Genomic DNA, 16,113 nt, shown 5'->3' on the forward strand with positions numbered 1-16,113 from the left:
ATTCACCAACCTAACGTACATGAGAAAGGAAAGAGATACCATGAATCACTTAAGAGAATAACTTGGAGGAAGGAGACCAAACCTAAAGGTTAAACAATGGCTTAAATAAAGACTACAAAAGAGACCATTTTAATTAAGATGAGATCTTTCTTTTTTCATAAGAAGTCAATACGGTTAAATAGACATTCTTACATAAAATTAAACATAAAAGGCTGGATGATGTTGGGAGCCAAGTGAGGACAGCTGGGGATACTGAGGCTGTGGCAAACTGCTACATGCCTCTATGCAGGACCCTATGCCTAAGGGAGCAGCTGGATAAGAGTCTGCTTAGTAACTGCATAAGCAAGGCGCAGACACTCCCAAAAGTATCCATTCCCACAGCAAGCCAACTGCAGAGCCCACCTCAAGGCTTATTTAGTTTCACTATGGACTCATTTCCCCAGCCCTAGTTCCTGGTTTCTGTATGCCTACGCCCAAAGCCCCCTGCCAAAGCCCCCTGCTGAATTCCCCTACACAAAGAAGAACTTACTGCCTATATAACCAGAGCCTTTCCAATAAACGAGGTCTTAGTCTGTCCCCAGCAGGCTGAGGCCCTCCTGCTCCCAGCTTTTGTCTCTATTCTCTTTATTTCTCATCTCCCACCCAATCCTCTCAGGTACCCTTTCCTTTCCGTGAGCTCCTGGCTGAGGAGCCAGGGGCGTTCGGTTGAGCGAGCTGGTCTTGTTCAGGATGACTTCTGAGTTACTCTAATTTCCTTTTTCTGAAGTAACTAGTGATAATGTTTTATCAGTACTACTAAGAAAATACGGTAGCTCTGGTTTCTTCCTTGGGTGTCTCATATTGGCTATTTCATCCAGTTTGGTTGAAACTCCAAATAACTACATTTAACAATATCTATGCTCACATAATCATATCCAAATACAAGTATGCACATATTTAAGATTCACTTGAGGGTTTTATTGGGGGTACTTTTTGTTTTAATCCAAATGGAATATTATAAAATCTTCCCTATTATATTACTGTTTTTATTAGTTTACCATGGAAATCTTTCCAACTAAATTGGCATAGAGCTAATGTGCTCTTTTTAATGGCTACATAGTATGTCATGGTATGTACCATAATTTATTTAACCGTCCTTCTTTTCTTTTAGTTCCATGTTTTTGTCACTAAGTACCATATTGCAATGACTATTCCTGTATGTCTATCCTTGTCTTTTGATTCTTTTACTCCCAGGAGAAGGAGTGCCTGGTGGATAGATATGTGTTATGTATTTAAAATTTTTAAATGTTGCCATATCTCTTTCCAAAAATGCTATAATAATTCACATAATTCACTATCTCAGAATCTAATAATCATTTACTATCTTTAAGAAGTCTTTTAATTTGATAAGATCTTGGTTTTTGTCCTTCAACTTTAATCATTTTTTTTTAAAGCTGAGCCATCCTGCCACCTGTTGGCAGCTCAGCAGCTGCTCAGCTTGGGCCGGGAATCGAACCACTGTTGCTCAGAGCTCACACTCTTGAGCGAGCTCTTAACCAACTGAGCCACTTGGCCAGCCCAATCATTTCTTTATATGACTCTTCTTGTTTACTCCCCCAAATGGTGTCATTTTTTTTATTAGTTTCAGGTGTACAACACAGTGCAATAGTTATACTTTTTACCCCTCAAAGTGACAACCCCCTCTCCCAATCCACCACCCCACTCCCTCCCCATATCATACGTATCTAGTACAATTCCATTGACTCCACTCCCACACTATATTCCACATCCCGTGACCATATATATATTCAATTATAGTTGACATACAATATTATACAACATCAGTTTCAGGTGTACAGTGCAGTAATCAAGCCTTGACCCCATCCATGAAGCGGTCTCCCTAACAAGACATGTGACCATCTGATACCTTACAAAATATTTACAATGTCATTATTATAATTGGTATATTTTTCTATTTCCATTTATCTAGAGTGAAAGAAGAGTATGATTTTGATTATTTATCATATATTCTATCACTGTTCTAAATACTCTTACTAACTCTAGTTTTTTTTAGCCATCAAGAGAAAAAAGAGATATTGTTTTCTCTTTTCCAATATTCATACCAATTATTTTTTTACTTTCTTATGTTACTACATTTATTATACCTTCAAAAATATGTGCAAAATGGCAGTTGTTCTAATACAAAAGAAAAAGTATAACTTATTTAAATATTGTTCAGTAAGTAATGTGGACGCCCAGGCCAAGCAGAGTAGGCAGTACAGGACAGATACACGTTAATACACGTTTGCCTAACTAAACTACTTATGTCACATATAGCTATTACCTAGAGAGCTATATGGTTTTTTATTAACACACACATTAAAAGAGGGGCACTAATCTCTCATCATTTTAAACTGAAAATACTTGATTTTAGGTCACAATGAAATTCCAAATTGGTATCATATCTTGAATTTCATTTACCTCAATTTCAGGCAAGCACAAAAATACGAACCTTCAAATTCAACTGAGACTTTCCAGTGTAAATTTTGAAGGTGACGACGAAGCTTATGGCTATTACAAGCTCTGAATTTTTCCTTAGGGCACAATGGACAAGCCTGTTTGTTTCCTGATAAAGAAAAAAGAACCAATAAAGCACAGGATAAACTAGCTATTAATGCCTAGATTCAGCTACAGAAGAAGTAACAGGGGACCCCTGAACCCCAACCTCCCTTCTTACATAATGTCTTTCTTAACATCAGGGAGAAGTCATTCCTGCCTCAGTAGATAGTTAATAATAATTGTTTTAGCACATGGTCAGCGATTAATTTTTACCCGAAGACTCCACTCTGTGGCTAGCTGATATTCTTGTTGCCCCTGGGAACAGAAAGGATGAGGAAGTGATCAACTATATGCTATCCCTCCAGCCAAAACGCCTGGCAGAAAGAGCGTCACTCTGTGTTTGGGAAAGGGGAAAAGGCAGCAGTTGTCACACTCACAGAGGGCCAGGAGCTGGGCAGAGAGCATACGAACCTGCCATGGTATTCTACTCTGGCAGCAACAAAAACAGTTAATATGTGGAGTCAGATAAGTGGAAGAAGGAATTCAAAGCAATAGAAGGAATTTAATATAATTGCTATTCTGAGACTGGGGGGCATGGGTAGAACCACTGTGTCTTATTACTGAATTTGTAAATTCTTCCCTATTAACATAGTCTCAAAAAGATTATGGATCATCAAGATAAAAGTCTAATTAGAAATTAATTTCAAATAAAAAGTTTGATAGTACACAAAACAATTAAAATCTCAAATTCAGATTTAAAGCAATAAAAACATACAAAAATAATCAATAACTCAATAAATTCTAACCCAACAAATATCTTTCACGTACAGCACACTGCAAGCATAGGCATAATTTATTTTTTAATATACTCTGCCTATACTAATAAACCATGAGGTGATCTTAAGCATGGAATCCAAGCACTAAGGATGGCAAAGCAGGCAGAGAGGAGCTTGGGGACACTGAAACTATTGTGGAACTCTTGTGCCAGACCTATTTGCCTGTCCTGGAACTTTCTTTACATGAGCGAATACAAGCCTCCATCATATTTAATTGCACTGCTTTTTGGGATTTTTGTTACTTATAGCCCAATGCAATTTCTAACTCATAAAATACATAGCCCTTAGGTATCCATGAGATTGTAATTTCCTGGAGGAGTGGTGAAATGACTAATACCCACAGCACCTCTGCATATAGGCGGCTATCTATTTCCTGAATATAGAAATTTATTTTACTACTGCTCTAGTTCAGTGGAATACACAACTCTATTCTTAGCAAACTTTTCATAAGGTTAAACATGACAAACCATTAGAAATTAAGAAAACACACACACACACACACACACACACACACACACACACAACCTCCAAACATGGAAATACCTGCATCAAGATTATCTGAGTTCAATGAACTGGCCGAGTCAAAGTCCCCTTCAGTTACAAAAGCCAATTTCTCTAGATCAGCAAGCTGCCTTTGAATTGAGATGTGTCTCTCTGAAAGGAAATTTTAAGAGTTAGAAGATTATGCTTTAACAATCTGTATTCGTTCCATTTTTATTTGATCATGTCAGTTTTATAGTTTTATTTCCTGTAGCATATTGCTCTGGTACCTAGATGGGGAATGCTGCTGGAACTGTTTATAAAATGACAAGTGTGCCTCAGAATCCAAAAAGTTGGGGGGAAAACTCTACTGTGGGACTTTACAGCTTTAAAATTTACCTAACTATTCAATATAATTCTAAAAAAAAAAAAGTTTCTATTCCGTACAAAACACTGAAGAAAAGAACATAAGCCATGTTTTCTAGTTTCAAAGAACTTTAAGTCAGGTAGGAGAGATTAACTACTAAATAACACAAGGCAGAATGAAATGAATACTAGGGGTAAAGGTAATATAATGCTGGCATGCAGAGGGAGGGGTAATTAATTGCATCAAGTGCTGCTGAGAATGTCTTCACTGCTGAAGAAGTGCCACTTAACTGAGACTTAAGGTATGAATAGCATTTCAATAAGTAGAGATTTGGTGGCTGGCCTTATAAACTTATGTAACCTTATGAACAAAGGTAAGTGGTATAAAAAAACACAGCTACCTCTATTCCACCCTTGGTTGGATGGATGGAGTTGGTAGAAAAACATGCAGCCAAAAATGTAGTCCAGATCATGGAAGGCATACCGTATTTCCCCATGTATAAGGCGCATCTTAATTTTGGGGCCCAAAATTTGAAAAAAATTGCATAAAGACAATTACATAAAGTTATTGAACTCAAGTTTTATTCATCATAAAATTCATACAACTCCTCATCACTGTGAAAACTCCCAACCATTAGCTTGTCCTCATCTGTGTCTGATGATGAATCACTGTCTTCATATATTGCCTCGTCCTCAGCTCCATCTATGGCATTTGAAATGCCACACTTCTTAAATGACTTGACGAACTACAACCACTGTATAAGACGCACCCAGTTTTTAGACCCAAAATTTCTCAAGAAAAGGTGCGTCTTATACATGGGGAAATACGGTAAATTCTATGCAAGTTCGTTTGGCCTTTATTTATCAGGCAATGCTAAGTCTTTGCAGGTTTTTGAGGAAGTGAATATGATTTGAATGTGTTTCAGGTTATCTTTGGCTGTAGAACCAAGGATCAATAATTGAGGTGAGAAATTAGTAATGGAAAGGTACAGGAGGATAGGAGGCCTAAAAAAACCCCAAAAAAGCAAAGAATTTGGGATGTGGGTGTAAAGTAAGGGTGAAGAGTAAATGCAGGAATGAGTCTAGGATTTTGAGTTGAGAATAATGGAACCATTTACCAATGAAGAAAGAGAAAAACACTTTTGGCAGAAAGAAAGAGGAATGGAAAAAAGGGCATTTAGCTTTTGACATAGTATGTTTATGTAGTTCTGGTATGCATGTACTCAAGTCCAGTGAGCAGCTGAATTGGTTTTAGGGCTCTGGAGGGATTCTGAATACATATAATCATAAATACATATGTTTGATGAAACTATGAGCATGACTAAGGAAGCCTAAGGAAACAACGTTGTGAAAAAGAGAAGTAAAAAGCCAAAACCCAGTTCCAGTAACACATTTTCAGGTTTCTCAACTATTACCTTCTAGGTTCACTCCCAGTTCCTTTGTTTACCCTTCTGTATAATTTGTGTCCTTGTTTGGCTCCCCCAGAAATAAGCAGCAAGCAGAAATAAGGGTCAGGCCTTATTCATCTTTGTAATGGTTAAGTGCCTAGTACATTAACTTGCACACAGCAGGCACTAAACTTTGTTAAATAATTTTGAAAAATCTTTAGTCTTTTTGGATGCAGCGGCACACTATGTCAGTAATTTGGGAATTCAATTCAGTACTATCAGACATTCCTGCTCAAGTTTATTAAAATACAATTTTTACCTTAGTTTTTAAATGAGAAAAATGAAGAGCAACGCATGATTAACTCAGGTATTATTCCAATGATTAACAAGCTATAATTCTTATAAACAGGCAAAATTTTTTTCCCATTTTAATTGCGATGTCATACAGTTAAGATTCTGGCAATGAATTCAAGTGTACCTATTTAATTTGTAATCACAAAAGCTTTTGCATTCCATAGTTCAAAGATCTATATACACATATGTGAAACAACATATATAGTATTACATAAAGACGTGCTTATTGAAATCATTCTAACTACTAAGTAGTACAAAATAAAGAGAAAGGAAGCTGTAAGTTAGAAGCGAACGAAAAATCCTGTGGTCCACTATGAATACAACTCGCAAAGATCTAAAGATTCACCATATGCCTATGTACACCTCTAAAATCACTTTCTGGCTCAAGATAGTTGATAGCACACTATCTGTACTTAAATCACTCAACCTTTTGGTAACACACTAATAATCCAAAAGTCAACAGCAAACCTCTTATTAAATCAGATGAGTCCAAAATGCTAGGTTCTTTTACTATTTCTTCTGTTACGTTTTCCTCGATTTTCAGTTCTATTTCAGTTATGACATCTTCATCTTGCCTAGATAAGACTGATTTCAAAGGACTACCTGGACCATCTAAAAGTAATTTAAAATGTGATTAACACATTATTTCTAATGCGTTTCACGTTTCTCAGTCACTACATATTTGTCCCAGTAACGCATTTTCAGGTGTCTCAAACATCACACCTTCTCCAAATTACATACTTGTAAATTTTAGAATATACAAATAAATCTTCCCAAACTGTGTTTAACATATTCTTGATGGTAAGGCAAAAGCATACATTCCCTAAAGCTGGTAAACCACTTCTGATTAATATAAAGAGACCCAATCTAGAGGTGAGGTAGGGGGGATAACTTACTCAAGAGTGTACCTCCTCTACCCCCCATTGTAGCTGCTGGTGAGGAAACAGCTGGCCTTATTTCGCACCTACTAGCTCCGATCTTCGTTTTTTCTGTGATCAGCCTTACTCTCAAATCTACACCCATATGTTGTTTTAACATTGCAAAATAATTCTATTAGAGTAACTATCCAAGTCTTTTATGACATTAAACTCACAGCTGGCCTGGACGTAGGAAAGAAAATGAATTCATTTATTTTGTTATAATTCAGAAAGAGCATAAGAATCAATTTATGGATCAAAAAAATAATTTAAAAAACCCAAAAACTTTCTTAGACCTTACACTGAAATGTTCAGAAGGTTCTTAATTAAATGTTATCCTATTAATCTTTTAAAATCCTTTATGGTCCAATAAATCACCACTTAGAAAACATGCAAAGCAGAGTCAGAAGCACAATAATACGGGCTATTAATTTTCAACAGTTGACTTCTGATGGAATGGAGTACAAAACTCAACTGGTATTATGTCTGAGGGAAGACATCCATAACTCAGTTGGCTCTTTACTCATCAGATTCAAATTCTTGTTGGAAGCAAGCTGTTATAGAAAATGAAACAATGAGAAAAACCCATCTCTTTATGCATGTCGAGGCATAAAAACTCGTTGGCCAGCAATGGTTTCTGAATCTTGACAGCTAGGATCTACTACAGTAAACAGGTTGCCTTGGTTACTGTGTCACATTTTAAAAGACTTATTGAATGAACCATGGCAGACGAGGCTGAGGGAAAACTATCAAATTAGGTGTAATTTCCTATTTTTTTGTACCGGAAAAAGCCCCCCCTTAACGAAGAAGCCCTCAACCTCATTTGGCAGCACCCCTGGCCTCCACATAACCTTCATCGTGAAGTCCTCGAGGTTTGTGGAGACGCTTTCTTCCATTTTGTACCCGTTTTCCGCGCTACACGGGTCCCTCCGTCCTCCCCCCGTTTCTCGAAACCTGCCTTTCCCCATAAAAGCCATCCCAGTGAAGACGGGCCTCCCCAGCAAGGCGCATTCATCTCGGTTGTCCTGCGGCAGAAAGATCTGGGCCTCCTGCACTTACTGCTTTCAGCCTCGTCAGGGGCAGAGGCTAGGGACGGGGACAGGGCCGGAGCCTGAGCCGGGGCAGGGGCTGGGGTTGGAGCCGAGTCCGGGGCCGGGGCCGTATCCGGGGCCGGAGCTGGGACCCGAGCTGAGTCCGGGGCCGGGGTCGGGACCTGGACCTGGGCCACCGCGACCTCCTCCATCTCCTGGGGTAGCAGCTCCTCCTCCGCCATATTCTCCATAGTTACCGCCTCCGTGCCAGGCCCGCCCCGGGACCAGGAGGGGCTCACGGCGGGGTCAGAGAACTGGCGTGAATTCCCAGAGGGCTGGATCCAAGGAGTGGGAAAGCAAATGGGGGGACGGGATGCGTGCAACAGACAAAAGATGGAGAACCAGTGACCAAATCCTGTCAGCAGAGAAATAAAAAGCCAGAGGCAGCGATTCGCAGTCCCATCAGTTTCCCTTTCCCCGAGGCATTACGACGCCACCACAGACTGCGCAGAAGCATAGTGGGGACAGCGACCAATGAGATACAGAGTTCCGCTTCCCCCTGCGTCTCCCTTTCAGCCGTCAACCACCAAACGAAACCAAGACTACAATACCCAGGGTTCGCCGCGCCGCCGGGGGGGGGGGCGGAGCCGGAGTCCCACGTCTTTGGAGGAAGTAAATGCAAAGCTACGCCCCGAAGCGGTCAAGTGGTAGTCTGGATCCGAGTGCAGAACTACATTTCCCAGCGGGCTCCGGGTTCAGGGGTCTCTCTCCCTTGGCCGGGCGTACGAAGTCACCACCTTCGCGGGGCTGGTAAGGTAGGGACCTGGGGGGTGGGGGGGGGCGCGCGGGGGGAGTTCGTTGACCTTTTCCTGGGCAGGCTCCCCGTCTCACCCTGGGAGCCTAAACTGGAGGCCGGCGGGACTGAGAACTCAGGGGGCCAACTCGAGCTTGGGGCGGGCGACTCTGGGCGGACCTGAGGTCCAGCCAGTTCAGTGTAGGGTGTGGCTCTGCCTCTGGGGCTGCCCCTTGCTCAGTGTAAAAGTCCGGTCAGTTCCTGCGGAGCCGGTGGGCCCCGGCAGTTTACGAGCGGCTGACGAGCTGTCAGTCCGGCTGGCTGGAGTTGGGATCAGCTCATTATTTCGCACCCTCACCCACACCGTGACCCGAACACTATTTTCCTTTTTTATTTTTGCTTTAATCAACATATTCTCAGTACCATCAGCGCTGCGCAGTGGTCGTAAGCGTCCAGTGAATAGGGCTTCCCCCCACCCCCTCACGCTTGTATCTAGGCTTTTCATAACCAGATCTCTGAGCTTCCAGGCACTTGATTGATGCCATTCAGATTCCCTACGGCATATGCCAGTGAGTCCCCTGACCCCCTGTACTTCTCTTCCCTTTGCTCTCTGGGCTTGCTTGAGCTTAAGCCTCACTCGTTGTGCCCACTGGGGCAGGCAGAGGAGAAAACTTGTTTTCTGGCTGCTCTGCCTGGAACGGGTCCGATCGTTAATAGGCAGCAGGTGAGGGGAGCCCCTTTTAGTCTCAGGCACGGGACAGTCAATTGCAAAATGGGATAATAACACAGTATTAACTTCTAGAAATGAGTAGTGGCTGTCCAGCATCCAAGAATTGTTGATCTCTTTTTTTGTATTTCTAAAAGACTTAATGGGTCAGCATGTCAATCTTATCATTTAATACTTATTTAATTAATACCATCTGGAAACCGGAAGATGACAAAAGTTAGATTTTAGAATGTGCGTTCTATGGGAATTTCAGTAAGAATTTCCAAGCGTGGTTCCTGCTCTTGAGACATCCTAAAGAAGGAAACTTCAGAGTTTGGAGAATTACGTAAAGTGAGTGTATTACTAATCTATTGCTGCTTTAAGTTGCCCCAAAGCTTAGTTGCTTACAACAGTGATAAACATTTATTACCCCACAGTTTCAATGTGTCCGGAGTTCAGAGATGGATTTCGGGGTGTATCTGGCTCTGGGTCTGTCATGAGGCTGTAGTGAAGATGCCTGCCAGGGACGCTGGCATGATTAGGGCTCTTCAGGGTCAGCTCACTCATATGCCTGGCGGTTGGTTCTTTTTTGGCAAGAGGCTTCAGTTCTTCCGTGGTGGGCTACTTGAATGTCCTCATGACAGGGTGGCAGCTGGCTTTCTCTAGAATGAACAATTCAAGACAGGGAAAGGCAGAAGCCAGAATGCCTTATATGACCTAGCCACATATCGCCATGTAGCAATATCCTATTGGTTGCAGAGGTCAGCCCTATTTATTGTGAGAGGAGACTACATAAGAGTGGAATTACCAGGCAGCAGAAATCATCAGGAGCCATTTTGGAGCCTGGCCAGGGCAAAAGGTCTCTTCATATTTAGTGTATATTTTTATTTTCATAAAATCAATATGAATTTCACACTGATACAAATATAAATTACTTGTCATGGTAATCATATAGGTGTTTTTCCTTCGATAGTCCACTATCTGTGTTTTTTTCAATTTGTCTTATGGTTAAGAGGTTTAAATTAGCTAATTTGATTTCATCTAATTCATCATTCTTTCATAAAACTTCACTTACTGTGATCATGATTGACCAGCAGTACTTGCAACTGCTTGGTTTCTAGCCTTTGTTATGTTCATAGTCTTAATATGTGTCACTACCAGCAATAAGCTCGCCTTTGAGCTTTGCTTCTAGACCCCGTTTATATTTTCCTGTCAAAACAGACCTGGTGATGTTCCCAAACTCTGGCCTCTATGTTCCAGCACAGGATGCTTTTGGTACACACTAACTTGACAGAGAGCATTTGTGACCATAAGGAATGACTATGTTTGTCTTATGCTTTTTTTTTTTTTTTTGGTGGGAGGAGGGTTTCAGCAGCTAACAGTATTGACTTCATCCAAAGCAGGGCTGGACAGATGAGACTGGGATGGGAAGTGGATGGAGGAACTGCAATGGTTAAGAACTGGGAGTGGCTCAGAACGAAAGAGTGAATATTCTGAGGAAGAAAAATCCACTCATTTATTCACTCAGCAGACACTTAGGAGCTCCTTGTAAGTTTTTAACACAGCATACTCTTCAAGGGGCTCAAGTTCTAGTAGAAATACAACCACATAAGCCAGTACTTATTTAGACCCTACTACGCTCTACCTGGTGCAAGGTATTTTTAATATTCAGTGTTTCATTTGAATCCCTCAAAAACCCTCAGGGACGGATTATCTCCATTTTACATGTAATGAAACTGGGGCTCAAAAAATGTATGTGGTGTGTCTGAAGTCTCACTCAGTGAGTGACAGAGGGTGTGTCAGGAAAATGAAGACTCCTGACTAATTGGTTTGGAGGTGTAGGTGGGGCAAAATACAGTAGCCTTGCAGGCAGTTGAAAATGGTGATCTGATGCTTGAGAGAAAAGTCAGGGTTAAAGGCATAGTTTTTTTGTTTGTTTGTTTTTGTTTTTTTAAAGATTTTGGGGAATTGGGGAAGGGGAACAGACAAGTTGCTGTCCTTTTGTTCTTCAGCCTAGTTGTGAGTTGTGGAGGACGTTGCTTCACTGGCCCATGTTGGTATTGTCATTGCGCTCTTCCCGGGTGAGGCAGTCGCTCGCTGGTCACTGGACGGCCGCTCACAGCAGCTCACGCCAGCTCATGCCAGCTGCCAGCCACTCACAGTAGCTCATGGCAGCCCACTGCAGCAGGGGCTGCAGCCTATGCCGTCACTGGTGACTCATAGCAGCCCAGCTCCAAGTCGAGCTGTTGTTCACCATCTTAGCTGTAGAGGGTGCAGCATCACTGACCCTCGTGGGATCCGAACTGGGACCCTGTTGCTCAGAGCTGGCATCCCAAGCCAACTCTTAACCAACGCGCCACTTGGCCGGCCCAAAGGCATAGTTTTGAGTCATTCCTAAAAAGATGATAGATGAAGCTGAAGGAGGGGAACACATCATTATGAGGGAGAATATAAGTGAACTAAAGTGAGGGAATCCTGTCATCTTGGGAATAGTTAGAAAATGGAAATCATTTTGTAAAATTTCAATCTTTATATAACTGAAAAAATAACTTTTAATGTATTGTTTTGCTGTGGTGGTAAAAAACACGTAATATATTTTTAATGTTTATTTTAGCTTTTCAAAAAATGTCCAACAAAGAATCTTGTGGAGAAGGAGAGACGTCTCAGAGAAAAGGCACCACCTCATTACCCAACTTTGATGAAGAAGTAAGAATTTTTATTTACTGACCCATAGATGCCCCTTTTTACAGTTTATTTTTGTGTAATGCAAAAAAATACACCTCTGTTTTAAAATGAGATACATAAATATTTTGTTCTGCCCTTCTGACCCAGGAGAAGTCATTTGTTTTGTTCTTTACTTGCATTATTTTATTTATTTCTCACAATTCTATGAGGTAGTTACTGTTATTGTCCCATTTACACAAATGAGGAAATAGGCTTAAAGAGGTAAGCAATTTGCCTACGCATTCCTGACTTCAATTCTAAACCTCCCCCAAATCTTTCTTTTCATAGAAATAACTCACCATTAGGCCATTTTTCACATCTCCCTTGTGCATTTACTTAGCATTGGGTAGGATTACATGTGCATCAATCAGAATGGGCTGCCCCTGTGCTGAGGATGCTGAGGGTAGGGAAGGCTTGCTCACTGAACTTTTTTCTGATACTGTCAGCACGCTGCCTTAAGAAGTGCTTTGACAAATGAAATTTAGGAGAGCAACCTCATTGATCTGGGTGTTGTCTCCAGGAAGCAAGACTGTCATGTGATTGATGTAACCAAAACAAACAAACAAAATACCCTGTAATCAGTTTCATTATAAACTCTCTGAATAGTGTTAATAGTGCATCATCAGAATTAGATAGTGTTTATGCTGTGTTACCATCCAAGATGAGAGACTATAGTCTGGCATAGGTGAATGAATATTCACTAAAAAAGTGATTTCTGTGGTAGCAGGTTAGTTCATAGAGCGTTTTTATCACTTGAATGAAGTGTTCTAGAGATCGTTACACTTTTTGGTGTTTGTTCCTTGCTTACTACCTTTCTGATTACGAATTTGGCCTCCTAGGTGTTGGAAAGAGGACCTGGGAAGGTGGCCCTAGAGTACTCTGCTGTCCTTGACGTATGTGTTCCCTATGCGACACTAATGATTGGCATGCTATTTGCAATTCTCCTCCCAGCCTCCTTCAACTACTTGAATTAGACTTTTTCTTGTTGTCACTTCTCCAGATACGTTCTCATTAAGGCCAGCAATGGTTTTCATGTTGCTGAATCCATTGGCTAGTTTTCAGACCTCACCTGACTTGACCAATCAGCAATATTTGACGTACTCGTAACTGATTACACCTTCTCCTGGAAACACTTTCTTCACTTAGCTTTTGAGATACCATACCCTGATTTTCCTCCTCGCTGGTAACTTGTTCACAGTGTCCTTTGCTAGTTCTTCCTTCTCTTAAACTGTAGTGCCCAACCTCAGATTTCCCAGTCTGGTACGTTGCGATCCCATTCTTTCAGTCGCTTCGTCCAAAACCCTGGTCGTCATCCTCTACCTGCATCCGTCTATCAGCAGATTCTGTCAGCTTTCTCTTAGTAACATCCTCAGTGTCTCACTACCTCCTCTACTGCTATCACCATGATCCAGGCAATCGACTTGCTTTTCGAGATTATTCCAGTAGTTTCTAAATTGATCTCTTTGCTTTCACCTTTTCCTGGTGTTCTTTTCTCAACACAGCAGCCAGAGTGATCCTATTAAAATGTAGGTCAGATCACATCCCTCCTCTACTCAGTGCTTTCTAGTGGCCTCCCACTTCATCCAGAGTAAAAGCCAAGGTCCTTGCTGGGGCCGACAAAGTGACTGTGCTGTCCCCATTGCATCCCCCTCTGGTTGTCCCTTTACTTTCTCCACTGCATGGCTTCCCTGCTGTGTCCCAACAAGCCAGGCACATTCCTGCCTCGGGAGCTTTGCACCGGCTGCTAATCCCTTTGAACTGACAACTCTTTCCCTAGATATTCACGTGGTTTGTTCCATCACTTCTTTCCATTCACATGGCAACTTATCAGTGGGGCCTTTACTGACTGCTCTGTTTAAAATTGCACCTACCTCTACCCCCTCCTCCCAGCCCTTGCTGACCTTTTTCTCTGCTTAATTTTTTTCCATAGCATAATGTGAAACATTAAATATCTCTTTTGCTTATTTGTAAACTGTACTAGATTTTAACCTCCATAAGGGCAGGGACTTTTATAGTATTTTCATTAATCTGTCCCTAATGTCTAAAATGCCTTTGGCACATAGTAGATACTCACAATATGTTTGTCCTGGCTCTATTGAATTCAGGATCCCCTAAAAAATAACTGGAAGTACATTTTTGCTTTGGAGAAGACTGGATTCTGCCATGGCAGTGCCATCTCCCAGTGTCCTTATCTGAGCTGACATGTCAGCTGGCCTTCTATAACACCTGTATCCCGTCTCATCTCTAATTGAAAAGCATCTAGGTTTTCTGATTTCTAGTTGAGTCTCCCGTCTAGCTGCGTTTCCCTTCCTCTTCCTGTCTAGCTGAGTTTCCCTTCCTCTTACCAAAGTTTGTACATTACAAACTTTCAACACTGTTCCCCTTTGAAGTTTGTTATTAATGTAGAAGGAATGTTAATTTCTAACAGTGATGGAATAATGCTGTTTTATACTATGCTTTATTTTGTGGTTTTCTTCCCTTTTTTTCCAAATGTCATTCTCAGGATAAGAAAGAGAAAAAAACCTCAGCAAGTTCTACCAGTTCAGCTTGTTCTATAAGATCCGTTTCATCAAAGAAGAGAAAACTGGTGAGTGTTTAGATACTAACTCTAGAACTTATTTATGTTAAAGTTTTAATGTACATTTAGAAGGTTTATGATGCAAATTCCCCTGCTACTTTTCCATTAGTTTTTCCTTTATATTATGCTTAACTTTTTGATAGCCAGTGGAAGGAAAACCAGTTTAGTTTTTTCCTTCCTTCTACTCCCAAAAAGCGTTTATCAAGTTCTTTTTTTCTTTGGGCTGATAGACCCTGTCATGTGGAATTACAACAACAGGGATATAAATTTAGCCGTTTTTTATGTCTTTTACTACATATGGTTATATTTGTCTTTAAAATTTCCTTTTGAGGTAGCCAAGGCAGATGTGGTGGTTACATTTTTTCAGATTCAGAAATTGAGATCCAGAAGGTTAAGTGACTTGTCCAAGGACACAAAATTGTACAGTAAATCCTCACTTAATGTCATTGCTAGATTCTGCGATTTTAAGTGAAATGATGCATAAGGAAACCAATTTTACCGTAGGCTAATTGATAGAAATAAGAGCTAAGTTCCTACAGTGTCTCCTCAACGTTATAACGAAGTGATGAATGAAATGATGTTATTCGAGGACCTGTTGTTTATAGCAGGAGAGCCAAGTCCAGATAGTTCTTTCCACTCTCACACTTTCTGAAAAAACAGTGTCAGCAGACCGAACACATGAAACTAGTGCAGGGGTGGTGAAGTACTTACTACATTTAAGTTGAAGTTAGGTGTCTGTTGGGATAGCTACAGAGTTGTGGGTGGTAAGAAAAAGTAGTCATGAAAGTTCCATGAAAGCAGAATTGTGTTTTTAAGAATTTGTTTTCATGTAATGAAACTGCTGTTTCAACTTATTGTTGCTATATTAACCTTCTTAAAACATTGATTTCATCATATTTCTTCTCTGTTGAAAAACCTTCACTCACTTCTTAGTTTGTCATTCAGGACCCTCTTTTTTTTTTAAAGATTTTATTGGGGAATTGGGGGAGGGGAACAGCACTGGGGAGTCGGGGAAGGGGAACAGACAAGTTGCTGTCCTTTTGTTCTTCAGTCTAGTTGTGGAAGATGTTGCTTCACTGGCCCAAGCTGGCACCATCATTGCGCTCTTCCCGGGCGAGGCAGATCAGTCTCCAGCTTCTGGACGGCCATTCACGGCGACTGCTGGCTGTTCACGCTGGCTGCCGGCTACACACAGTAGCCCATGGCAACCCACTGCAGCAGGGACTGCAGCCTATGCCGTGGCCGGCGACCCACGGCAGCCCAGCTCCAGATTGAGCTGTTGTTCAGCATTTTAGCTGTAGAGGGCAGTGTCACTGGCCCTCATGTGGGATCCGAACCGGGGCCCTCTGGCATCCCAAGCCAATTCTTAACCAACGTGCTACTCGGCCAGCCCCATTCAGGA

At 41.3% G+C, this 16,113-nt stretch overlaps 2 protein-coding genes across 10 annotated transcripts in view; one reads left to right on the forward strand and one right to left on the reverse strand.

The window, feature by feature from the left end:
• The window catches only part of TRMT1L (tRNA methyltransferase 1L), a 34,676-nt gene extending 26,248 nt beyond the window's left edge, over window positions 1-8,428 (reverse strand). The window contains exons 1-4 of one of the 3 annotated variants that reach the window (XM_019635558.1): window positions 7,939-7,955; window positions 7,355-7,433; window positions 3,918-4,028; window positions 2,492-2,605 (exon numbers count right to left, since the gene is read on the reverse strand). In XM_019635558.1, the coding sequence (XP_019491103.1) occupies window positions 2,492-2,605; window positions 3,918-4,028; window positions 7,355-7,406 (277 nt within the window). In that variant the 5' untranslated portion in view covers window positions 7,407-7,433; window positions 7,939-7,955. Of the gene's footprint in view, window positions 1-2,491; window positions 2,606-3,917; window positions 4,029-7,354; window positions 7,434-7,938 lie in introns of all 3 variants that reach the window. The other 2 variants (XM_019635556.1, XM_019635557.1) reach the window with 2 other exon arrangements.
• Window positions 8,429-8,614: 186 nt separating this feature from the next.
• The window catches only part of SWT1 (SWT1 RNA endoribonuclease homolog), an 88,433-nt gene continuing 80,934 nt past the window's right edge, over window positions 8,615-16,113 (forward strand). The window contains exons 1-5 of one of the 7 annotated variants that reach the window (XM_019635565.1): window positions 8,615-8,720; window positions 10,810-10,957; window positions 12,024-12,115; window positions 12,973-13,026; window positions 14,637-14,720. In XM_019635565.1, coding sequence (XP_019491110.1) covers window positions 12,035-12,115; window positions 12,973-13,026; window positions 14,637-14,720 — 219 coding nt within the window. In that variant the 5' untranslated portion in view covers window positions 8,615-8,720; window positions 10,810-10,957; window positions 12,024-12,034. Of the gene's footprint in view, window positions 8,726-9,682; window positions 9,761-10,809; window positions 10,958-12,023; window positions 12,116-12,972; window positions 13,027-14,636; window positions 14,721-16,113 lie in introns of those variants that run through there. The other 6 variants (XM_019635566.1, XM_019635563.1, XM_019635564.1 and 3 more) reach the window with 6 other exon arrangements.

The sequence above is a fragment of the Hipposideros armiger genome, unplaced genomic scaffold (assembly GCF_001890085.2).
Source record: "Hipposideros armiger isolate ML-2016 unplaced genomic scaffold, ASM189008v1 scaffold_22, whole genome shotgun sequence".
Taxonomy (NCBI): Eukaryota; Metazoa; Chordata; class Mammalia; order Chiroptera; family Hipposideridae; genus Hipposideros; species Hipposideros armiger.